General features: G+C 41.9%; 1 protein-coding gene across 1 annotated transcript; it reads right to left on the reverse strand.

The window, feature by feature from the left end:
* Positions 1 to 297: 297 nt before the first annotated feature.
* LOC308323342 (alpha-2-macroglobulin-like) lies at positions 298 to 26,765 on the reverse strand (the record flags this gene model as incomplete). Its single annotated transcript, XM_080775063.1, has 29 exons — positions 298 to 314; positions 726 to 831; positions 1,333 to 1,423; positions 2,473 to 2,597; positions 3,634 to 3,846; positions 3,954 to 4,141; positions 4,456 to 4,624; positions 5,163 to 5,237; positions 6,149 to 6,270; positions 7,654 to 7,830; positions 8,142 to 8,237; positions 8,521 to 8,572; positions 8,762 to 8,886; positions 9,010 to 9,136; positions 9,246 to 9,474; positions 10,571 to 10,692; positions 13,752 to 13,901; positions 14,581 to 14,726; positions 14,971 to 15,034; positions 15,270 to 15,479; positions 16,079 to 16,240; positions 18,697 to 18,843; positions 19,772 to 19,792; positions 21,061 to 21,113; positions 21,664 to 21,814; positions 22,037 to 22,205; positions 22,974 to 23,046; positions 25,953 to 25,985; positions 26,756 to 26,765. The coding sequence occupies 29 exons, from the start codon at positions 26,763 to 26,765 to the stop codon at positions 298 to 300; spliced, it is 3,423 nt and encodes a 1,140-aa protein (XP_080631189.1).

The raw sequence follows: 26,765 nt of genomic DNA on the forward strand, positions 1-26,765 counted from the left end.
ACGTTTCTTGTACTATGTTGCATTTTATGAGGTCTTTACGATGTTAATTTGAATGGAAGCGCATTGGGTCAATGAACTTCTGTTGTTTTTAAATGTGCTATACAAATAAAGGTGGCTCTTGACATTAGTACGTCATTCTAGATGCTAAATTACATGCTATATGAGTACAAAGTTAATCGTGGAGATCAGTATTTACAAGTACAGATAGCGTTCCACATAGGCCTATATTACTTCTGTATATGGGACTTAAAGTGATTGGATACACTAGTCTACTTCTAATCTGGTAAAGGTAAATAGTCAACTCAAATCTTCACCTTGCCGCAATAACAAACAGGAACACAACACAATGAGCAATCATTATGTAAATATACATATTTTCCACATTATATGATATGGTGATGATGAAATAATGGAACCGTACCTGCGGTACTGTGACAGACATGCATGGTCATTACTGTGAGCCACAAGGATAGCTGTATTCTGTCTGCCAATGTTCACCTGAGTGAAACAAAGCCCTGTCAGCATGCATGTTTGGAGCAACAAGGAATAGCCTACAAGAAAACAAGACTCAAGTAGCCTACTGCATGAACTAGATGCTAGATTTTTTTCTATATATATTTTTTTACTTTACACAATGTTTCCTACTACACAATTAATCACACATTACGTTTGTTAAGAAGATATTTTCTAATGCTGGTCTTCACAAGTAGACTCTCATAACTCACTTGGATGGTAGTAATCGTAGATCTTGACCAGGGCTGGCTGCAGGTTCTGAACAGCGACCTCCTGTATGACCTGTAACTCGTGGTTGATGGGTATGTCTTTGTGTAACTGTTGTCAGAGAAGAAGATTATATCAAGAGTTTGTTTCTATATCTCTACTAAGGGCCTGATCGGCCCACTCCTCAATAAATGGGGGACCCATGCCCATATCCTAAATACACAGGGAAGACATGATATAAGCATATCATAACCACCATAACCTCCATACAAAGTACAAAAACTATGGCACCACATCTTTAATAAAAGAGGAGTGCATGCGGCTTCTCTACATTATGTTAATTCAGAGTGTGAATGGGTCGATTCTTATACACACTGAGCTAAAGATTTTTGCTGCAATGATGAGGTTAGTTTTATATATTAAACATCAAGTGTCATTCACCAGTCTCACCTCTTCTAAATAAATGTGGACGCAATTGTCCTTTAGTGTCAAACGATCTCCCAGCTGAATCTTCAGCTGTGAAGAAGAAAACATTCAACTGGTTATTATGTGGACTCTAACTAACGTCTACACTAGTACAGTTGAAAGGTTTCTTTTTACAATATACCTCACCTTGCTCCAAGACTCAGGTTCAGGGACAAATCCAGACAACATCGCTACTTCAATTAATACCATGTTTGTAGGTGTTTTATCTCCAGTGTATCTGTAGAGGGGGGGGAAAACAAACAAACATATTTTTACATTTGTGTTTTATATTAAAGTATATTTCATACACTAAAATAAATAAATAATAATAATAATAATAAAAGAATAATAATACAAAAATATATATACCGGTATATATTTGTCCTTTGTTGTATGCCTTTTTACTGTGGTTTTTGTTTATCTGTGCGGCAAATTCAGTTTATTTGTGTACACATGTGTATAATTGACATGGCTGTATACTTTAGCTCATGGCACCTCAGGGTGTTCTGATGCCATTCCAGGGGTGCCACAGAATGATTTGATAATATTTGCAATTGACCAATATTACTTACAGTATAAAATCATCATCATCATCTTTATTATAATACAAATAGGTACAGTACAGCCTATCTGTATACTAAATGACAAAATAGTAAAAGATGCCATGAATATAAGATGGTAAAAGGAAAGTAGTATCTAGAGGTGCATGGGGTGCCCTGAGAGTCAACCGAACACCAGTGGTGGAAAAAATACTCAATTGTAAAAGTATCAATACTGCAATATAGAAATACTCAGTTACAAGTAAAAGTCCGGAATTCAACATACGAGTAAAAGCACAAAAGTATTGGTATCAAAATGTACTTTTCAAATGTATAAAAGTCTTTTGAAAATAGAAAATAGCTCACAATGTGTCTCATTTTGACGCATTGTGAGCTTATAGTTTGGCTATTTTCAAATGGCCGATATGTAGGCTATATAAATACAGTAGGGCTGAAGTGGTTATTGTATTGGTTAATGTATGTTTTGTAACAATAACCAAAATAATTGTGAAACAAAATGTACAAAGTAACTAGTAACTAAAGTTTTCAAATGATAGTAGCCTATAGTGGAGTAAAAGTACAATATTTGCCTGAGATATAGTGGAGTAGAAGTAAAACTAATACTAAAAAAAAACTAAATACTCAAGTAGACTTAAGTAAATGTACTTGTAAATGTAGTTACTTTACAACATTGCCAAACACGTTTGCGAACTACTGCAGCAGTTGGTTCTCTGCACGAGGTCCTTACAGGCTCTGTAGTTTCAAGGTCATGTGCGGTCTGTGGGAGGACACGCCGCAGCTGGCCTCGGTCAACACGTTGACGGTCAGATTGCTGTCCTCCACTGGCGTCGCAATGTTGTATCGAATAGACATCTGAGGAGAGAGCACGAAAGGGTCGTCCACGTGTAAAGAAAAATCACACCCGTGTGAAGCGAGGGGCGCTCTTGTCATCATACATCATCATCACGCCGGCCAATCACAATTTGCGTCCTCACTTTTCCGCCTTCACTTTTCTGCCCTCACTTTTAGCTTCAATATGTACTTGGTCAGCCAATCAAATCATCGCTATGGGGTGATCAGCCAAACACGAGCCAATGTTTGTGTTCTGTTCACACAAACCCCGCAAGCTGGACATAGGAGGGGCTTTCCCCAAAGGAAAAATATAATAACATATATAATATATATATAATATATATATATAATATATAATATATATATATATCTTTCCAGTGTTGATTTTGTCGACAAAAAATGTCCGTCGACATGTCACTGACAAAAACGTAACAACTAATGTTGACTAAAACTATGACTAAATATACTGACAATTTCAGGGAGGGAGTGGTGAAGACATCCAGTAGAACTAAAAGACAGGTCATTTTATGCGTGGTTGTGTGTGGGTGCAACTCTCCAAAATTAGCCAATCTCACAACGTGTTTCAGCACGACACGTTGTGAGCTTGTTGATCTGCTACTAAAATTAAATCAAAATGTGCTGTCAAAATCAATACAGACCCTTTCAAAATGTCAATGTTTCAAAATGTGGAAAACAGAATAGTGATTTTCTTTACATTACATGTACATTCATGTACATGTCAGTTTGAAATAAGTTAAGTCTGTCTGTATGTGGGCTTTGTGAATACTTAACCAATGAAACGTATTAAAAAGAGATAAATAACAACATTGGATCAATTTCTATTTCCTGAAAAGTAACAGTGAAAATACTGTGCGTAGAATACGTTGTATTCACCTTTTTCCTTGGCTGTGTGTGTTCCACTTCCTGTCGATTTCATTGGATATCATTGGTCATCTGACCAGTTTCATTGGATTTCATTGGATCAAATCGACAGGAAGTGGAACACACACAGCCTAGGAAACAGGTGAATAGTAATAAGACACAGATAGAAGCTAACCTGCACTGAGACACATGCGTCGCCTTTGACCTCCAGGATGTACTTTCCACACAGATCTCGGAGCGCCCTCTCCTGGTACAACAGCCTGTTGCTCTGATCCACGTGAAAGGTCTCCCAGCCGCTGTAGGACTTGATGGTCACAATGCTGGAGCCCTCTTTGCTGGAGACCAGAGTGGAGTAGCGGGACAATGCCTGGATAGCAACCACCGTGTCCTACAAAGCACGTATTAGTACTTTGCTAAACAGGCTAAAACAGCTACTTCCCAGCGACAATCTCTGGTTTATAAATGAACAAGCCAGGGGACTGTTCATTACTGTACCTGTGTGGATTTGAAGCCTCCATAGGAGTTCTGCTGGCGGGCCAACCACCGGACGATGCGTGCGGCATCACTCAGCTCCTCGGTGGTGGGAGAGCCGGTCAGCAGGGCCAGCAGCACGTAGGAGCTCATCTCTACTGACAGGGAGGCCGAGGTGTCGCTGGAGGTCTGAGACCAGTAGAGGAAACCACCTGGGGAACCAGCCAGACGCACACAGCCATTAATAATGAATCAACTGCATTATATTGTACATCAACTAATATACAGCACTGCTTCCCAAGCAGTATAGGCCCGGGACCCATGTGTGGGTCGCGGACCCATTTTTAAGGGGTGCGAGTAGTCTCGCGTAGCCAGGCAACTATTCCACAATCTCCGAATGCTATATAGTCTGGAACTAAACCTATACCTCCTGTGGTTCTCAAAGTGTTCCTTCAGGAGGTTATTTGTACACTTTGTACACTTGAAATGAAGACGTTTGAGATCCACAGACTGTGAATTATCTCACCATCTTGTAATGAATTGTTGCGCAGGTGTTGAAGCAGAAGTGTGCGTGTCTCCGTCTCTCCGGCTAGTGAGAAGGTGTAGGCCATCAGAGCTGTGGTGTAGGTGTTGGTCTTCTTGGCCTCATCGATGGCTTCCCTCAGACAAGACAGACTCTGCTTCACCACAGGGTCCTACAACAGAGACACAAACACAACCCCAATCCATATGATACCAGTGCTTCCCAAATCAAAAAATCTAAATTGCTTGGATCATGACTTTCAATGTTACTCTCAAAGTCACAGACAATTGTGTACACTCTCCAGAGTTACAGACACATAAGAGTGTATTTTCAAGTACCTAATTATCACCGCTTCTTTTTCCTTTTCTCCACAATTTAGTCGTTATGTAATTTTTATCCTCATAACAGACATTTCTAATTTGTCACTGCTGTTGTATCCTGCTGGCTCACGTGTCAGTGAGGAGCCCCCACCAGGAGGACATAGCATCTCAGTCCTGCTCCTCCCACCCAACACTCCCTGAGTACTGTACATGCATGCAGTGACAAAATACAGTATCACTCTCCCCGCTCTGGCTACCGTCCCCGAACATGGCCGACCAAGCCGGACGCACCGCGGTGGTTTCAAAACCCCCAGACTCTGCGGTGGTGGGCAGGCACCTTAACCACCACGAACCTCCTTCTCAGTGATCTTTAACACAAAGATGACTCACTGAAGGCAACACATTGATCTCCAGGAAGGCAGCAGTGATGTAAGCAGTGAGAGTCACTTCATCTGACACTCCGCCCTGTAGAGAGGAAACGCATGGAAATCACACATATACATTACAATGTAATGTATTGCATGTCTTCTTCTATATGTTTCAGATGAATGAACAATTAAAATGTAATTGAATATACATCAGACCACAATGGAAACAGACCATCAATGCTTTTTTTGTTATCCCTTTAGCATTACTTGCGCGATACTTGTATGGTTTGCAACTTAAATCATTTCAGCAATTTGAAAGTAGCAAATAACATAGCAGAACTACGTAAACCTCAAAATGTGGCACCTTTCTACTTTTGTGTGACATTGTAGTATGACAAAATATGCCATGTATTGTGGCAAACCAGGGGAAACAGTCAGGCCTATTCCCCACAGAATGAGGCTGGGGGAGGTGATAGAGGGAGTATATCACCCTGTACAGGTATTGCAGCCAATGGGAGCCTGGACATGGACGCACCTGCAGCCGGTAAGGCAATCACCAGAAGCTTTTAAAGAGCCGACGCCCAAGCTGTCTGGTGAGTCAGTTTGAACTAATGGAGGAGTGAGGAAGGAGGAATCACTCTGTTCATGAGGAGGCTGGTAATAGATCTCACAAGCCGACTGAACTCCACAAGGGAGAGCCTACAGCACTCTCCCCCAACTAAAGTAGTCAGTCTCTCTCTCTGCTCTACCCACAGGACTGCATGTGAATAGAAGCCCAAGCCCCTGACAAGAGGAACCCTATGTTGACGTTTTGCCCCGTTTTCCCCTTTCCCTAACACTTTAATAAAAGACAATTTAAGTTTATGTTGAATCTGACTCTGACTGAGCCTCTTATTTTATTGTGAATCTGTGCCTATTCTCCCCTGGGTTGCCACAGTATTTACAGCAAAAAAAGCATAAGTTGAAATATGGACCCAAGAGCAATGATATATGACAGGTCTCCCATACCCTCTGTCTGTTGTTCAAGAGTTTCCCAGATTGTTTAAAACAGCCGTTGCTCTTCTGCTTTCGCTCCAGCCATTTCCTCGCTTGGTTTATGTTCGAACGGTCGATGAAGACGAAAGCCTTTGCTTTGACAAGGGATTTGAGGACAAATGCAGTCAACCTAAAGATGGACAAAAACATTTACTGACTCCTTTTTCAAGTTTGTTTGAGACACTGTTTAGATGGATATCCCATCATTCAATCATTCAGTCCCAGTCCCAATCATTCAGTGAATAATACTGCATGTATACACCTTATTTCATGGGCCAAGGGCCGGCTACTGCTGCACAGCCTGGTGGCCAGAGAAGGTTATTGAGGGCCTCCTATATACAGGTTTAAGGTTTGTTTTTCCTTAGACAAACATTAAAAACGCCATTGACAATGGACAGAGTTTAATGTTTGTTTTGTCACCAACACAAACATTAAATGTCATTAACAATGAACAGAGTTTAATGTTTGTTTTGTCTGTTTTGTCCTCAATGTTGTAAGATAATAAGAGCTTCCACGCTCCAGATTCTGGTTCTCCCAGTCCCGGCAGAGTAGTTCTGGAGCAACGGATTGTGTGGCCTTCCCTGATGGACTGATCGAGGGTAGCTACTGGGACGTAAATCGGGATTTGATCAACCCCGGCTGGGTCGCCTGAGTGAGGGGTATGATGTTGGATGACCCGAAACCCTGTTGACCTCAGGAAACATCACTGAAGATACGTCCCAGGTGCATCCATGCGATGTATTTTTTAGTAAGAGCGCTCCTCACTTCACACAGGTGTGATTTTTGTCATGGTATGTTTCCACAGATAGATTTTATATAAATGGGGTGGGACATAACATTTCTATAAACTTATTTAATTGGATACACAATCAATTATGTATATCTCTGCTGTCTGGAAGAAACGACCAATTTAAAAATGTAATTTTCCCCGCTATTGAACACCCCTTACAGACGTAAAGGGTGTTCAATAGCACTGATTCATGCACATATCAAAACCTAAAAAGTGGAGTTAGGTGGTTTCTTCCAGACAGCAAGTATATTATGCCCCTGAGTGCGTCAACGTTATTTCTAGTTATGTAAGGACAATGACCTGCTCGCAAAGTTATCAAGGTCTGTGCATACATTTGTGGACACACACACACACACACACACACACACACACACACACACACACACACACACACGAGAGGGCTTTAGAAGGTTCTTATAACATATCCTCACCACGTGTTCCCTTGTCCAGTTCCAAACGTTGTGTAGGAACCATCTCTGTACCTGAAGTATTGTAGCCTCTGGAAGCCTGTGTTTACCTCATGGTTAGTACAAAGTCATGACAAATACACAGTGTTGGAGGGTGATAACAGGAGTACAGTCTCCATAATGTTAAAGGTGGATTGCTGACACGTTTATCCATGGAAGCAAGTTGAAGAGAACTCTAAATAGATTAAAACAATCCGTAGGCAGGGCGGTTTTTGACTCGCCTCTCTTCAGGAACTGAGTGACCTTGTAGTCAACGGCGGCTGTCAGCTGCTCTGTGTTCTTCAGGTACTCCAGGATGTAGATGTTGGGAGCCAAGCGTGCCATGCTCTGTTCCCCACAGCCATACGGCATCCGGAGCAGTCCACTCAGGTTCAGCATGACACGACCCAGGATGTCTCCTGTTGTTAGGGAGAGAGAGAGAGAGAGAGAGAGAGAGAGAGAGAGAGAGAGAGAGAGAGAGAGAGAGAGAGAGAGAGAGAGAGAGAGAGAGAGAGAGAGAGAGAGAGAGAGAGAGAGAGAGAGAGAGAGAGAGAGAGAGAGAGAGAGAGAGAGAGAGAGAATTTAATAGGTCTGTGTAGGTGAGAAACAGGCATTAGCAAAGCATAGAAGAGACAGCTACAGGATGCTGAGAAGAGGACATTGTGGGAGATAGAAAGAAAGTTGTCAAGTACTCAATCCAAAAGATCTAAAGGCTAAATTGTGTCTTTACCCAGGACGGATACAGAAGAATGGACAGATCCCCAAATCACAAAATCCTGGACACAATCATGGAGTTGTAGCTTGATTTCCTTCGTCAAGGTCTCTCCTAGGCAGAGGGAGAGAGAGAGATACTGGTCATTGCATATTCTCCTATACTGGACACCTGTCTGTGGGCAATGTTGAGCGGGAGAGTAGTAGGACGAAGGCTCCACGTCCTCCTGGTGGGGGCTCCTCACTGGCAGGTGAGCCAGTAGGATACAACAGCACTGGAAATAAAAACGTCTGGGTTTCCTAGGCTACAACAGCACTGACAACACAGACATGTACTGTATGTGGGGAGGAATCAATTGGCATAACGAAAATAAAATAAAAATAAAATCCACAGTTACCTTCTGGACACAGCAGCCAGCTGTCAGTCTTAACCTTCTCTATTCCCTCTGCCTGAAAAGGCAGAACATTCATTCAATTCACGCATTGGCCCAACGTAATTACTCTGTTTACACACGCACATGATGTGGCTGCATGAATAATTGTTCTCTAGTTTCTAATTGTAACGTCCTATATAAATGCCCGGCTGCAGGATCGTGACAGAATATGTCGCTGTACGTGCACTGAATACCAAATGCCTACCTTGACTATCAGAGAGCGTGTGATTCCATCAACGTGACCTCTCTCGGGAAAGCTGACCACCTGGCTGCCACACGATGCGTCGGACGACGTCACCGCCTCGGCACTCACAGACACATTGACAACACCTACATGTGTCAACAGTGGAAGAAGGAACACCCAGCAACACGTTCATTGTATGTATATTAACCCATTAAACCTCCCCGGCCACACTTTGATAACCCCTTGAGGCAGACTACACGTCTTCTCACCTAGGACAGAAACATCCAGAGTCCAGTGGAAGGTCTTGCGTCCGTCGGCACAGAGGCAGGCGGAGTACTTCTCGCCAGGGACGAGTGAGAGTGTGTAATCTGACGAGGGCCTCGGAGTCACACTCACCTGCATGGGGAAGAGACAACATGCCACCACTAAGGGGATTACAGACAGACTGACTGACTGACTGACCGACTGACTGACTGACTGACTGACTGACTGACTAATGGATTACCATGATGCAGCTAGACTGGTAGTTGAAGACGGTAGCCTTCAGGACAAAGCTCTCCCCTCTAATGACGGAGTATGGCAGACTGAGATCCAGGAAGAATGGTTTGAACACTCGGAGCTCCATGGGAGGAGCCAGACCGAAGCCACTTGTCGGAGACAAACAGAAAGCCTCCGTCTCCCATGTGGTGATGGTGTCTGGCACGGTGAGGGGCATGTCCTCCACCCCTGAGTCCCTGGGTGGAACAATGATGAACATAAGACACACAGCTCTATGCAGTATGCACATACGCCATTTTAGAAATAACTCGGCCTACTTCCGGGCCTCTTCCAAAGTGTCTGATCAGCCCTTATTTGGTCATATCGGGTCATATCGGTATCTGCAAATATGCCAGTCTAACCACCGATCCGACACAGGGGTAAGGGGTTCAAACTATGGCAGGTAAATAAAATGTTGGGATATGTGGAGTTTGCTTTGGAGTTGCCCAAACTGCAAGTGCACATTTGAGTGAGAAGTCTGCTATAAACACAACACGAGATATATAGCGAGATAGCTATAAACACTATTCCTGTTGGTGGACTTCAAAATAAGAAATATCTTTCTTTTTTATTATTACATTTATTATTCTCTAGTATCGGTATTTGATATCGGGTAACACAGAAATTGTGGTATCGGGATCGGATCGGAAATGAAAAAAGTGTATCGGGACATCCCTTGTATTGTATATCGTTTTGCAATGCAATCAATCAAATCAATTGTATTAATACTAAGTACTTACATTGTATTTATCAATTTTAAGGAGAAAAATAGGAGTTTAATTACTTTTCCATTCCATATCGCTGCACTTCGTCTATCGATAAATGTGTGTATTCTCTGTGTTCATGTCAAGGCGTGGGTTTGTCCATGTGTTCAAATACAATGTCCATCTATTTGCCAGATAATCACTGTTTACTTATTATATCCATAATAATAAATGTTTCCCGTAAAAAACCTGCACTATTCTTTTCACACACATTTAATCTATTTGCTAAATAGCTACTGTATCAATTTCAAATCTTGAATCATATCGTATCATCATAAATAATGAACCAATATCGTCCATGTGTCTTGTATCGTATCGTCAACCATGTATCGTGTTACGCATATCGTATCGCTTTTAAAATGTATCGTTACATACATACATACATAAATACGGTACATATGGTACATACACACACACATACATACATACATACATCTCAGAAGTTTAAACCCTACCCATTTTAACCAAATACATACATACATACATGAGTACTTATACATTTTTTTGTACATTTTGATGTCACACTCACCCCATCTCCACCAGCTCCCATATCCATGTCTCTGGGAAGAAGGTGCGTATTGTTCTTATGGGTGGTGGAAGTGGAGAACTCCAGAAACCATCCCCATACCCACCTTCCGATCCTGAAGCAAACTGAACAACTACGACAGCACACTGCAATGAGCTGACTTGGTAATGCTTGGTAAGGCCTCAATTACACCTATAAATCTAGCATACAACAATGTTGCATGGTAGATGTAAACAAGTTGTAAGTGTCATGGCCGCCCAAGTACATTTCCAATGGAAGTCACATGGTTTGACACAACATTTTTGTTTGATGCGGGGGAGGGGGGCACAACACAGCCATCAAACAAAATGTGTCAAACCATGTGACTTCCATTGGAAATGCATTGGGGCGGCCATGACACTTACAACTTGCTTACATCTTGCATGCAACATTGTTGTATAGGTATAATTCAGGCCTAAGGCCTGACTCACACCTTCACAACAGATTGATGTATAGCTGATGCATGAGACTTGTTTACTGATTTAAGCTCGCAATGCATTTCCAATGGGAGTCACATGGTTTGACACAACATTTTTCAGTCGAAACACAGCCGAAAGTCGTACAACATAAATGTTGTGTCAAACCATGACCAAATCAAGGTGTGAGTCAGGCCTAGGCTTCACTCACACCTGCACAACAGATTGTTGTATATAGCTGATGAGACTTGTTGACTGTTGCTAGCTCGCAATGCATTTCCAATGGAAGTCACATGGTTTGACACAACATTTTTGTTGTATGAGGGGGAGGGGGGGGCAGTCAAAAAGCCGTACAACAAAAATGTTGTGTCAAACCATGTGACTTCCATTGGAAATGCATTGGGGCGGCCATGACACTTACCCTTTGTTTACATCTACCATGCAACATTATTGTATGCTAGATGTGTGAGTGAGGCCTAAGGCTTCACTCACACGGTCACAACAGATTGTTGTATAGCTGATGCATGAGACTTGTTAATATTGATTTAAAGTGTAAAACATGTTTTATTATAGCTACTCTCAAAAACTGACTAAAGCAAATGTAACTGAGTAAGTGTAATTCACTGCTATATACCAAGCCCCCAGAAAGGCTGGCCAACGTTGAAGCCACGCGACCTAGTGGTCAGAGCTGGAACTGCAGACGGGCCCCTGCATTTAGCGCGAGGAAACCCCGTGCAGCTGCGGGGGTTTAACATAGAGCACTTCCGGGTGCTTAAAAACGCCACTGAGCAACTTCCATTGAAATTAATTACAGGGGGCGGGGCAGTCCGCCCTCTATACTTAACTCTATCTATGCTATATACTATATAGCATAGAGTTATAAAGTATAGAGCGTCGCAGTCCCTCCCCCTTTCAGAACAACGAGTGGCCCAGGATATGAATCCTAATGCATTTTTCCCATAGGCATTTCAAAACGTATTTATTTAAAGACCTTTTAAGCGTCGTATGAAGCCAACTCTTGTCGTGACAAATCATGACAACACACACTATTTTTCGGGCCAAACAAAGAATTAGAAAGTAGAAAAAACCGGCAGGTTACAACACTTTTTTTGTTGTTTTTCTTCTTTGTAATTATTTGTTTGGTCCGAAATATTGTGTGTGTTGTCATGATTTGTCACGACAAGAGTTGGCTTCGTACGACGCTTAAAAGTTTTTTATTTTTATTTTATATATATTTTTTATCCCACGATTTTGTAACCCATTTTTCACCCCTGTGCCAATCATCTACTGTGATCCTGGGCTCTACACACCCTCCGCCAACCTGGGGAGAGCAACGGACTTAACTCATGCTCCCTTCATGCCTGAGTGTCCAAGTTGCTCCTTTACACCTGACAGGGGGGAGTTTCCCTGGTTGGACGTAGCGCGTGGAAGGAACACGTTATTCCAACCAGTTCCTTTCCCCTCCATCAGGCGCCCCGGCTGGCCAGGGGGAGGCAGTTTAGAGACCAGGATTACTGCATGTTTTTGTGAGGGTACCTACCCTAGGGGTAGCTAGCTTAAAAGGTCTTTAAATAAATATGTTTTGAAATGCTTTGGGAAAAATGCATTGGGATTCATTTCCTGGGCCACTCGTCGTTCTGAAAGGGGGAGGGACTGCGACGCTCTATAGAGGGTGGACTGAATATATAGTAGTATACCCAAGCCTGGGATCTCTTCGCTGTAGTCCGGTGCATAACTTCGATGAAGTCCGGTGCATAACTTGATCAAATTTGTTACCATCTTCAGTCCCAGATCCTAGAATATATGTCATATAGCAAATTATTATCCTAAAGTAGCAATTCAAACAATAATACAATGAAAAGCAAACATGTATCCGCTTGACAATTTATAAATGACAATTGTGGCACAATACCTTAAACACTTCGTAATCATGCTCGATTTCATCACATCGCTCTCCATCGTCAAGTACAAATGGTATATTTCCTCTCATGACTGGTAACAGGTTAAATATCTAATTAAAGAAAAGAGCATAGCTAAATAAATAAATAATATATGTAATATATGTAATATATGTATGTATATATACATATATATATATATATATATATATATATATATATATATATATATATATATATATATATAAACATTTGCATTTCAATTCAATGCATGCACCACTAGGTTAGCTGAGTCCAATGTAACGAAAAAGGACCTACAGTATAGTTATTGTCAACCTACAGGCTGTTCAAAGACCTTCCATCAGGGGACATTTTACATCATGACTACCTTTACTTTTGATACTTTACATTATATTGTAATGCCAAATATGTTTGTGCTTTTATTCAACTAAATTCTTTAGGCCTATCAGACTTGTACATCAGACTTTTACTTGTACATCGTGGTCTTGAAACCATGCCTTAAACCCTGCAGCATCCGTATTGTGAGGAAGGCAATAGCAGATCGACAAGCTGACAACGCAACGCGTTGTCGATCGGCAATTTTCAGCGAAAGCTTTCCCCACAATAACACAAAACATAAATAACACTAGTATTGGGACTCCGGTTATATGAGGTTTAAATGTTTGAGTGGAAAAACTAATGCGAGCACTTTTTTCCAGTGCCGCTTTAACATTGAGGTCCTTCAAAACGCCACTGAACAACTTCCATTTAAATGAATAGCAGGTGACGGTCCACTCTCTATCCTTTATACTGGTAACTCTATAGTCGCACCTTGTCTGCATCCAGCTGTTTGCCTGGCTCCTTGACGAGCACACTCTGGTCGACGGCACTGACCCCACACAGCGAGCCTGCCGCAGCCGACACCAGCAGTGTGCTCTGTTCTCCCGGGGTGGCCGTGGACGGAGAGAACGCCAGATTCACCTGACATCACGCCAACAAAAAGAACATCACCTTTGACTTTGTGATGAGTAACGCTGTTAGCCCCCACTCACATCCAAGCTATTTGCTTGGGTCAACCTGACTAATATATCTCTTCTTGATATTTTCATTAACAAAACTTACATTCAGATTTAACTGATTTCATGTTCAGAATGTATCAAATATAGGAACAATTTGCCGATACAGCTCACGGTGAGACTGTTTTATCAGCTATTTTTAGGGTTGTCGAAAAATCGGTATCGGCAGATGCTCAAAATCTAATGATCGGAATCGGACCGGAAGCAAAACAACGTGATTGGGACATCCCTAGCTATTTTGGATACTTTGTGCATACTCTGTTCTAAGAAGTAGGGCATTACTGTCAAGTGAAACATTTAAAAGGTTTCTATCGGGCAGCACTAGTATGTCATTTTTCCTTGTGCCCTTTAGTATTGGTATTGGTCTTGCTTATCAGTTTTTTATTTGCACTATCCATGTAGCCTTGGGTATAGGAATGGCCTATAGGTCCGTAGCATATCCTTTCCTTCACTATCCATATATTCGACCAATGTACATTTCACAGTCCACAGGCCTACCGGTAATTTAATTAAATTTTACTTTATTCTGGCCCCTCGTCCTCCAGAGTGACCAGATGATAGAAAACTGCCAGACTTGAACTGACCTCATTAGAGAAGCATTTCTCTGTGGTGAATTCTGCATGGTGAGCGATGATCTTCTCACTGGGGAGGACAGCGTATACCAGCACCTCCAACAATGGAGCCATTTCTGGGCTGACCTCCAACTTCAAGGAGATCTCACCCTCGGTGACTAGAATCAGAGGAGAGGAGAGGAGAGGAGAGGAGAGGAGAGAACACTTCATTGATATACAGATGAGTCTCTAAGACCTGAGGCAGATTCTACAACTGCCTTCTAAATCAGTAGTCCCACTTTCAAGATGTTTAAAAATGTTCAAACAGCGCTGTTTTTGAACAGCCAACACAAAAACTACTGTTGGTCCATGTATCCAAAGCTATAATATAATGTATATTTAATTTAATTTATTTTGACTTACCTGAAGAATGCAGCACTTGGACCGTTACAAGTCCTTGCTTGATAATGGTTGCTTTGGACAAAATCTGGAAACAAAAGAGAGGTGAAAATATGGAGAAGCATTCATGCTGACATCAACACATACTGTGTGGTGGTGCCAATACAATATCAATAGCATTTTTACAGATATACATGGCTCAGAAGTCATATGCAAAGGAATATTAATATACAAGACGTGCGCGCGTGCGTGTGTGTGTGTGTGTGTGTGTGTGTGTGTGTGTGTGTGTGTGTGCACTGTGTGCGTGCGAGCGAGCCACTCACCAGGTACATGAGGTCCACAGGGCCTGCCGTCTCTCCAGCTACAGTGTAATGGACGGTGATGGGGTTTTCTCCACCGCAGAGCAGTGGCCTCTCTACCTTCTTCACCTCCAGTGAGCTCCCTGGCCTCCTGAGCGACAGGCGATGTTGCCGTTCCACATAGTATGCCGTTCTGGCACTGGGGTGTCTATTTAGCTCTGGTTTAGCACTAACCTTCATCATAGCAAAAAGAGACAGAACATGTTTTTTTTTTCATTCATTCATTCATTACTTCATGGAAACATGCCTCTTCAATATATTTGATCTGACCATTAGTCCGCCTCATAAAACTACAGGTTGATTTCCATGAAATTGCCTGTGCCTGCATGAACCACGGAGGATGAGATTGTTGTTTAATTGTTTGGATGTGCGTGCTCTTCTACTGTTGCTTCTACTTTGTTGTTCTCCGGAGGATGCCCCCAACAGATTTTGGCGACTCAAAGCCTTTTCACCTAGAGCTAAGTTTACCACTTGCACACAAGCTATCTCAAAATCGTATGTCCATTATCATTCCCTGTTGGTGTACTGCATTCACCTGTGCGGCATTATTTATTCCCAGTGTACGTCAGTCAGTGGTAGACCAGTGGTAGACCACTGTGACTTATGATCTCCCTGGTCTCTCCTGTCACTATCAATGTGGTAGACCACTGTGACTTATGATCTCCCTGTCCCCCTATCCCTATCATTGTGGTGGACCACTGTCTGTGACTTCTGTGATCTCCCTGGTCCCCCTATCCCTATATCATTGTGGTGGACCACTGTCTGTGACTTACTGTGAGCGTGATCTCCCTGTCTGACGTGTTGAATGAGAATGCGGCCACACCATCGCCATCCGTTTTGAGCGTCAGTATGTTACGTGCTGATTGCCCTTCACCTTTAAACATGTACACCAACATGCCAGGGATGGGCATGCTGTTCAAGTAGCGTGCTTTGACCTGTCGGAAAATATATGTAAAATACAAGTAATAGAAGAATAATAGATGTAAGTATTGAAAATATACTCCATTAAAGTATATATATATATATATACTGTATATATATTGTGGCTGGTATACTAGTGAATCAATGAATAGTGAATACATAAGTTTAAGAAATAGAACATTGTCTTTGTTGTAATAATAGGGGTAATAATAATATCTTAAATGTAATTATTTATTTATTTGTAAAGTATAGTAAATGTACTTTACACCACTGGTATAACTGTACTGAATCGATATCGGTGGAAATGATTAATATTTTGACTTACTTTTCCTTCAATCACTGATTGGCCCTCATATACCTTGGATGTCACATCAATAAAGGAAAGTTCTCCAGTAGCATATGAGATATCGATCACTTTTCCTTGTGGCCGTATCACTCCTGGGGAGAAAAAAAGACTGTCCATGTCACTTCAGTGTCACTCTGATGAGCTGCAGGTGAGGCTGAAGCTCATCTTCTTCATCGTTAGCCCCCGTTTGGAACCTCACCCTCAACTATTAGCTCCGAGAAGACGTTGTGTGACAGGATATCCCTGCATAAGTCGAAATGAGTCGAGCCCTCCAAAAACAGTGGCAAAAACCCTTTTCGTATCCAAAAAGTATATCTACAGAGCTACAGATGATAAAATTAGGAGTGGAAAGTAAACATTTTAGAGCGGGGTGAAACAACCACTTAAATCAGGCTTAAATTGATAATTTAGTGAGCCTGTGGTCAGTCAACCCCCGTCCACATGCGCAGTACTGCTTTTCGTAAGATTTGGAAAACATGGTACTGGCTGACTTATAAGCTTTGTAAGCGGTTGTTTCATCCCCCTCTAAACCAGTAAGACGCGCAAACGCGGGAAGCGAACGCAGCTGCAGATCATGTCTGTCTGTCTGTCTGTCTGTGTGTCTGTCCCGCTGTTACTGTATATGTGGACCTGGCCCCTTTTGTGCCCATATATGGAGCTGAGTGGACCTGGCCCCTTTTGTGCCCATATATGGAGCTGAGTGATTGCTGATGCAACACACTCCATATTTGGATAGCGGGACAGACACACAGACAGACAGACAGACACACAGACAGACATGATCTTCTAGGTCTCATAGTAAGTGCTCACTGCATTCGCAATAAATATTTTCCACAGAACCTGTTCTCAGAGCGGAGGGTGAGGTTCCAAATGGGGCTACTTCATCGTTTGCTTTTAACTGTTCCATCAGGTGTTAAGACTTGCCTGTTCCATCTTCCTCTACTTTAGAATTGAGGTGCAGGCGATCCTCGAGAACCTTTGGATCAAGCCCGGTGAAGGCAGACATTTTAAAAGTAAAGCTGGCGCAGCCGCTCTTGTCCGTCTGTACAATATACAGTACGAAGAAAAGAAAGAACAAAGAAAACCCTCAAGAAGTGAGTAAGTGAATAATTAGTCGATATACGAATGGCTTGGAGTTGATTAGAAAGGAGTATTGACAGACAGACAGACAGACCTGTTTTCTCTCTTTATGACAGGGTGCAGTAATACCAATGCCCTCTGGGTGTTCCGGAGTGAACGTAAGGGGGATAAAAATGCCTCCTTTAAATGATCGACACAGTTCCACTTCTGCCTTACCAGGCACAGGATGCCCATAGGTATACCTGATGAAGTAATGAGTAAAAAATACCTGTATGAAAAGGACTTTTAGGGTTAGGCTTAGTTACACTGTGGGTTAGGATTCGTTGGTAAAAATGGTGCTGTTTAACTAATGAGTAGTAATGACATACCGGTATCACCTATGCAGAAGATGCTATGAAATGTTTATTTCAACAGCATATTTCAAAATCTACAGTAATATCTTCTAAAATAAATGTTGTCATTTCCATGCATTTCGTTGCTGTCGGAAGGAAAGCACCTAAATCCCCCTGTCCCCCTCTCATCAAGTAATTGACAAATACAGGTCTATAAAGTCACAATACAAACTTTGATGAGGCAGTATTTCTTGTTTTTTGGAGTTAGGTGGTTTCTTCCCGACAGCCTCAAGAGAAAATAGGAGGGAAATTAGAAGGCCTCAATGGAAATTATTGTGTTTTTTTATCCTCTGTGATGCTATGATAGTATTATGTCAGGAAAGTGCAGCTGTGTTATTTGTTGTCAACCAGTACTACAGAAAGCATCTTACTGTACTTACGTTGCACAGACTTCAGCTGTGAATTCATCTTCTTCAATGCTTATCTCCTCACAAGCTTTTACGTTTACATCAAATTTTGGCAAAACTGGGAGCAAAATGCTTTGTTATCATGATACAACGCAATACATAGCATATACACATATTTCTATTTATAGTTTATATATTATTCGTTCCAGCCTGGTGGAGATAACAATTGCAGTTGTAGGCTTATATTTTAGTTTGGCTATTCTCCCTCCCACATGAAAATGAAACCAGTTACCGTATTTCTCGACCTTGAAGGAATGATATATGTTCTTGTCATCAATATGAACAATAACTCTGTACGTTCCTTCGTGGGCCTCAGGGTTCAATGAGTAGGAATTCTGCAGAATTGTCCCATTATGTTTCAGCCACTGTCCTATCCGGTTCCCATTAGCATCCTGTTCAAACAGAAGAGAGGTGAGTCAGATTGCCACAATTAAAACGATTTTTGAAGGCCTTCCAACACATTACATCATGTGTCTATGTCTATGGGATTTTTTGTCACGAACTGTCTTTCAATCTGTCATGAACTACAATCTGTGTAGGCTACTGTGTACTTTTATTATGTAGTGATGCCCTAGTGTTTCCTGTTCTGCCTAGTTGTGTTTGCCTGTCTTGTCTCACCTCCTTGGTCCTGTTAGTCTCCCAGCCAATCCCAGTGTTGATTGTTTGTTCTGTTCACCTGTGTATTGTGGCCCTGTGTGTACTTAAACCCTCAGTTCCTTATGTTCCCTGCTTAAGTATAGATGTTCTGTAATAGTAGTGTTCCCAGTCCTGTGTGTAGGCCTAGCCTGAGTTTTGGGTGAATAAATCCCTCTGCATTTGATCTCCTGCCTTTGACCAGTCTGTTCTGCTGCATTTTGGGTCCTACTTCTGGAGTCGCACCGTGACATTTTTAATGTTTGTTTTGAGCACTTAAGACTAATTTGTTTGCCAGCCAAGTCTGTGGACTGTTTGTTTAGGGCACTACATGACAACGTTTTGTCATGTGGCCGATATAAAGACCGACCAACGTATGGATGAATGGATGGATGGATCGATAAAGCATTCAATCTGTGATGTTTGTTTTTATGCAAACACACACAAGGAGTGTATCTTCAACCTTTTTTTTTTTTACCCATAATTAAAGTTATTGGTCTGCTTGGATGCTTGTAAAAAAATAAATAAGAATGAAAATAAAATAAATAAAGAACAATGCATAATATGTTAATGTAATGAAGTAAGGAAACTAAATCTTTGTAGACTGAACTATTATATTCCCATGTGGATTTAACAGTAACATGCACCATTCATTCATCACTGTATGAACAACAAATCGTATCTTACCTCGATCACTACAGTGTTGTACTACAAAGGACAGAAAACAAAATGGATATTATGTTAAACAGGCAATGCTTCTTCTCTTACTAGTGTATACACACTCAATGGACAGTGGACACATATTCATAGTTCACAGTGAGACTGTGATATGAGATCAATAGCCTATAATACAAATGTGGTCATCGGTAGAAAAACAAATGTATGAAACTTCATATTATAGATACAATATAGTGTTGTTATTTTTGCTTAATGTTAGGGTAAGTGTAGCCTGGCTCCAGCCCCTGAATCGCTAGCCACATTAAAAATTTATGTTCAGGCGATTAGGTTCTGGTGACGCTCCCGAAGGAGATCTCAGACTCGGTTGGAAATCCAACCGACGAATCAGCGTCGTTTCAACTCGATGACGTCAAACAACAGCGCCGGCGTCCACTGACTCCACTCCAGACCTCCAGACACAAACAAACATGGCTGCCCCCTCTGCTGTAACGTGTGATCGTATCGATCTGGCTATTGAAACGGTTTTAAAATAAATTCCAGGAATAACTTCCTTAAAACCACAACAACTTCGTGCTTTGAAGGCGTTTCTTCAAGGGGGAGATGTGTTTGGTTTTCTTCCTACCGGATTTGGGAAGAGTTTAATCTACCAGTTAGCTCCTCTTGTACTGGAGGAAATGGGTCGGGATAAACTCATTATCATCGTCGTTTCTCCCCTGGTTGCCTTGATGGAGGACCAAATCAAAGAAGCTGCAAGGTTTGGTGTTACAGCGATGCAACTTGGGGTGCACAGTGACAGTGATATAATTAATGCTCGGTGCTCACTCGTCTTTGGAAGCCCAGAAGCATGGCTAACCACGGACAAATGGAGGAACATGTTGAATAATGAAGTGAAACGAAATGAAAATTCAGGCTGAGTGTCAGGCTAGGGTAAGTGTATTTATTTGGTTAAAACTAAAGTTTTTTGTTAAAAAGTTAAAGCTTTTGATCATTGCTAGGGTGTTTATTCAATAACTGGGCTCTCTCTATGCTTGTCTCTCCAGCTTTTAATAAACTGAAAATATATTTTCAGATGGGTTGCCAATTTCAGCCAATCAGGAAAGAGTAGCCAAGTATCAGCAAGTTCCAAATGTGTTGCTGATTTCTTTGTGTCATCTCACTCCTGTATCCTGTATGAGTTCTCTCTCCTGATTGGATAAAACCGGTATCCTGACATTTTACTATAAAGATCTGGAGATCTTAACCTATCATTGCAGCTCAGCAACACTTCAATTAATATTTTTTGTTTATACGTAACTCACCAGCTGATTCACAGGTCTGAACTTGGTATCCATGGTAACCACTCTGAAATTCACTATGACACATGAAAGAAGATGAATAAACAGTGTGGATCACATACCCACTTTTAGGCCAGTGCAACAGAGCAAGCTCTTGCCTTTTTTTAAACCCTACCCATTTTAACCAAATACATACATACATACATACATACATACAGTATATGTACAGTGGTTGTTGACTAAAAGCTATAAAGCAACATTTCATTAATGTTAATAAATAGTACAGACCACTAGAGGTGTCAAAAATAATCGATTAAGCAATGCAACGTGATTCAGCCGTGCAGAAATGCAATGCAGCAATGTGACATTGATAATCAAAGCCTCAATATAAGTAGGCCTATACTATCACATATCATTATAAGATAATTATAATATAGTAATGTGTTGTTCAGTATACTGTATCTGACAGATGAAAATAATTGCCATGTTGTGCAGTAACACAGAAAAGTGTGATGCATTGCAATGCGTTGTAGAATCGAATTGTTACCTGGTGAATGGTAATCAAATTGAATTGTGAGGCCAGGGTCAATGCACACCTATAGACCACACCATCAAACACAGGGTTACCTGTTTGTCCTGGGAGGTAGAATGGTTTATCTGTTTGGATGAATGTCATGGGTTGGTAAGCAAATTTGAACATGATTTTCCTTTTTTCCATGGATTGGAATGTTTGACCTTGGACCACCACCTGCACTTCAGTCGACTGTGCGGCTGGTGCCTACGATGGATATACGGTATGTCAAGTTAAGAAGAATTCATATAGATATCATTATGTTGTTGTTGTCCAAAACTAAAATGAATTATGGCACAAAACACATGCATATTGATTTATCCAGCATCAGATTACACACACACACACACACACACACACACACACACACACACACACACACAATTTATGTTAAACATGAACAAGACAAGGCAAAATTAAGAAGTGCACCTGGAATAATCTGCAGAGGTGGAATGGCTTGTCAGACGTCTCCTGGAAGATAGTCATTCCAGAGAGAGAGATGGTCATGTTCACAGTCTCCTTGAGCTGCAGAAAATCCACACAGAACTTGGCCTCAGAGCCTGCCTCGAGAACTGCAGGAATGGCAACCATGTATTGCCTATACAATCACAATTAAATGTCATGTTTGGGTAAATGGTAAGGTAAGGTAAATTTTTGTTATATTCAAAACAAGTGTAAAAAACAAAGCAGTTTAATAACACCAAAATCTCACCAATACAATATCATCAACACAATGTATTATGTACTAAAATACCCATTAAAATACCCACACACTGTTTTGAAGGAGCGTCACACGTTGGGAGCTATATACTGCCCTACAAAGCCAGAGTGCAGTACTACATTTTTGGTCGAAATTGAGTTATAACAAAAAATTACCCATTGGTGTCTCTTTTATATTGTGACAAAGTTTCAGAGTTTAATTCTTGTTTGTTTTAGAGAAACAGCGTGACTCAAAACCAAGGCAGAGTGCATGTTGGGGTCAAGGTTCAAATCAGTCATTCAGATTTTATGGGCATGAGAATGATGTCATGAATACGCACACTTACAGTAATATCACTAAGTACATCTACTCCACTTACCGGTATGTACCATTTTGATTATTATTTAGAAAACATAAATTGACCATAGATTTTCAAACGATTATCATATATTTAAAAAAGGAACATCCTAATGAGTACCTTTACTTTTGATTACCGCCGGACATTTACTTGTAAGTGCTTCTACATTGCAGTATTGATACTTTTATTTAGGTAAGAAATGCGAGTACGTTTACCACCACTTAGGACTTACGGCCTTGCTGCTGCTTGACTGATACACATCCAGCTGAAAGAGGCAGATAGAATCCATCTCCATGTCTTTACCCTACAGAGATCCTCCATGACTGGGGGTGGACTGACCCAGGGACTGTCTCTGTACAAACTGTTCAGCTGAGCCCCCTCCTACACACACGCACACAGCACGCACACAGCACGAAACAGCTGTGTTCCATATAGACTGATTTCCAATAAGGGAATATGAGGGCGGTATTATGCAGGAATGCTGTGTTTGTTTTTGGGAGACTTTGTATCATAGCCTACGCTTTACGAGAAGCCATAGCCTACGTGTTTTCACAAATATTTGCAAAAAACAAGTTTGCACAAGCGAGTTCCCATGCCCTATTCTAACCCTAACCTAACCATAACCGCAAGCACGGGAGCAGGCGCCAGTCCAGAGGTGCGGACGCATGTCGAACCAATGCTCCGTCGGATCATGCTCTGTTGACCAATGCCAAACTTTGCACACACATGTGACTTTGTGTGTCTATTCCTGTTTATTCCGCCCCCCCCCCCCCTGTGATGTCATATGAGTCAATACATAATCGTTGGACATCATCAACATAATGTCATCATCAAGGCACCACTCACTTCACATTGGGTGAGAATTTTAGTTAAGAGTTTTGGTCAGAACCAACTCAGCTCAAATTGATTAGGTATAGGCTGTGATCTTTCCCAATTATTATGCTAGTAATTATAGGTAGATGATGAGCAGGCTGCCTTCTACTTTCTGACAAACTGGAATAGTGCCGGGGAAGGTTAGCAAGTTTAGGCATGCTTGTCAACAGTTATTGTTTTGTGTGATGTCAGAACAGAGCTATGGTGAGCCTATATAACATGTGAAGATTAAAGTACCATAAATGTCCCTTTTGTCTATGTAAAATCTGCATATAGCCAAAGGAAGTGTTACACATCGAGAGACAGTGTAGTACAGTGAAACATTGAGAGACAGAGACATGAGATAGGAAGAAAACCTGAACAAGAGAAAGAAAGACAGATATAGTGGTAACGAGAGATTGAGAGAGATAGGCGAGGTCGGTCCATAACAAGATAGAGAAGCACATATCCATCCCCTGCAGACGTACACAGCCCATCATAAGAGTTTATGCATACAAGTAGCTTTGATGATGAACTGGCAATCCTGGAAGGAGTGATGTCCCAATCTCCCGAGATTCAGGTTTTCTCCTGTTCTGAGTGTCAATATGCCTTCACACCCTGGGACTTCCTCCAAAAGCACATGAAGAGGATACACAATGACATCTACTGCCAAGTACTAAAGAATGGACAGATACCTTCAGTGGCCTGTCAGCAAATTACTAGCTCTGCAACCAAACAGAAACAAGGGGATTCAGAAGAACCCAGATCTTATATTCATCAACGGTTGACCAAGACTGCATCTCAACAAGAAGTAGTAAAGACACATCAGCTGACTTACACAGGAAAAAAGACGCACGTCTGTATACTGTGCGATAAGAGTTTCTGTCGTTTAGGTACTCAGAGCTACAAGCAACTGAATATCCTGAACAGACACCAGCATCTCTATGCTGGAGAAAGACCTTTTCATTTTAAACACTGTGACAAGAGTCTCAGTCAGTCGAGAAAACTGAAGAAACTCCAGAAAATCCACAATGGAGGAAAACCTTCCCGTTCTAAACGCTGCGACAAGACGTTCAGTCAAATAGGTGACCTGATGACTTATCAACATGTCCACACTGGGGAAAGACCTTTCCTCTGTAAACATTGTGACAAGACTTTCAGTCAGCTAGGCAACCTGAAGACACATCAGCGCATCCACACTGGAGAGAAACCTTTTGCCTGTAAACAGTGTGACAGGACTTTCAGTCAGTTAGGTAACCTGCAGACGCATCAGCGTCTCCACACTGGCGAAAAACCCTTCGCCTGTAAACATTGTGCCAAGATTTTCAATCAGTTAGGTCAGCTGAACGCACATCAGCGCATCCACTCTGCAACCGTGTCAACCGAAGGGTGTTGAAGGTACCAACACATTCAGAGAAACATATGACATACATCCTCCGTTATTTGGTGCTGAGCCAAACTGTAAAAATGGACTCTCTAGAACGAAGCATGGAGCTCGCAATTCACTTGTGGTCCAAAAAAGATTTATTCAGCGACGATTAGCAAACAATAATACAATGTTTCAACCGTGTGGTATTTGTCAGTACACTTTCTGCACCGTGTGGTCTTACATAGACCACAGGGTCGAAATGTATTATGTCTTTTCAGATGTGTCTCTGAATAAATATATTTTTGGAGCAGTCCAATGTGAGTTGCGAGCCCCGCTTTGTTCTAGAAGGTACCAAAACAAACATGGCCACACAGCCCACACTACAGGAAAATCCAAATGAAAGAAGATGGACTATACACAGTCTCTAGGTTGCCTTGTGTGTTACAGCTTCATCATATCATTCTGATCACTTGCTCAGTGTACTAGCTGTATCCACTGCCGTTCAAGTTTGAAAACACTTGGAAAATCACACTCCTTTGAAGTGAGGGACGCCCCTGTGGCTGCCACATAACATCACAAGTGGAGTCCTGTTTAAAGACAAACATTAAAGTCCATAGACTTGGCTGCCACATGCTGTCACAAGTGGGGTCCTGATTTTTTGCCTCAAACATTAAAAGTCCATAAACTTGGCTGCCACATGAATAATTTCTGAAAGCCAGATAGATGTTGGAGTGCCCCTCAAATAATGTGCGTGCATGCCAAGCGCTGCTCTTTACAGACAGAATCAGGTCCGAGAAAATAATGGTGAAGGTAGACAAGGGTACTAGCAAGTAGATCCCGCAGACAGGGACTAAACTCCTGGAGAGGGGTTGGACACTATTCTTTAGAGCTGCCAGGGAGTTGCCAGGTGGGTGTTTGATACTCATGAGTCTCCAGTTGAGTGTGGCTACTTTCAGTTTTACCCTAGTGGACGAGAGGGTCACCTATCCATGCCTTTGAGCAGAACTTTCAACTGATTATCATCTGGTGGTGAGTTGTGTGCCCCTGGGACAAGCCAGGGACTTACCGAGTGGATACAATGCGGCGGGCACCAGGCTTTCTGATAGTCACAGTGGAGAAGGAGATAGACAGGGAACAAGGAGAGAGAGTAGGGGAGTGACATGCAGTAAATGGCCTGGCCAGCCCAGGGTCGCCCCTGAGAAGGACTCTTGATCGGCATTGTTTTGTTACTGGCGCGTTTCTGGTGGGTTTCAGGGGGAATTGGCAAAGCATTCCAAGCTGTATACAGCAAGGATGGGACACTGTTTACCTTAAATTATTGTCTGGTGGCGGAAGGAGCACTTTAAGGAATTCCTGAACCCTGATTATACCTGATTATACTGCCGTCTATGTTAAAGACAGAGCCGGATAAATGGAGGATCAACATCAATTTCGTCCCTGGAGGAAGTCCCTGAGGTAGACTATAGACAAACGACTCCACTGTGGCAAAGCCCCGGAGGAGCTGCAGGATAAATGTGTGGAAAATCTCACTTTTTAAAAGGGTGGACCAGATGGTGTGTGCCAATTATACAGGCATCACATATTACTCAGCCATCACGTGGGGTGCTGTTTTTTTTAAATGTCATAAAAAGTCCATGGACTTTTTATGACACCTGTATGACGCAATTTCCGAAAGCGATGTTGGAGGTGCTAGCACTCCTCAAAAACGTAGATACAGGAGGAACAATGTGTATTCCGTCCTGGTTCCGGAACAAGAGACCAAGGGCTCTATTTTCAACCATGCTAAACTTGGGACTTGTTCTCGACTACAAAGTTATCCAGATTCCAGAGTCTAACATTTGCAAAGTATTTCTCAGCTTATTCTAGTACCTCTGGACAT

Source organism: Protomyctophum bolini (genome assembly GCF_963924005.1).
Source record: "Protomyctophum bolini genome assembly, chromosome: 11".
In the NCBI taxonomy this organism is placed as follows: domain Eukaryota; kingdom Metazoa; phylum Chordata; class Actinopteri; order Myctophiformes; family Myctophidae; genus Protomyctophum; species Protomyctophum bolini.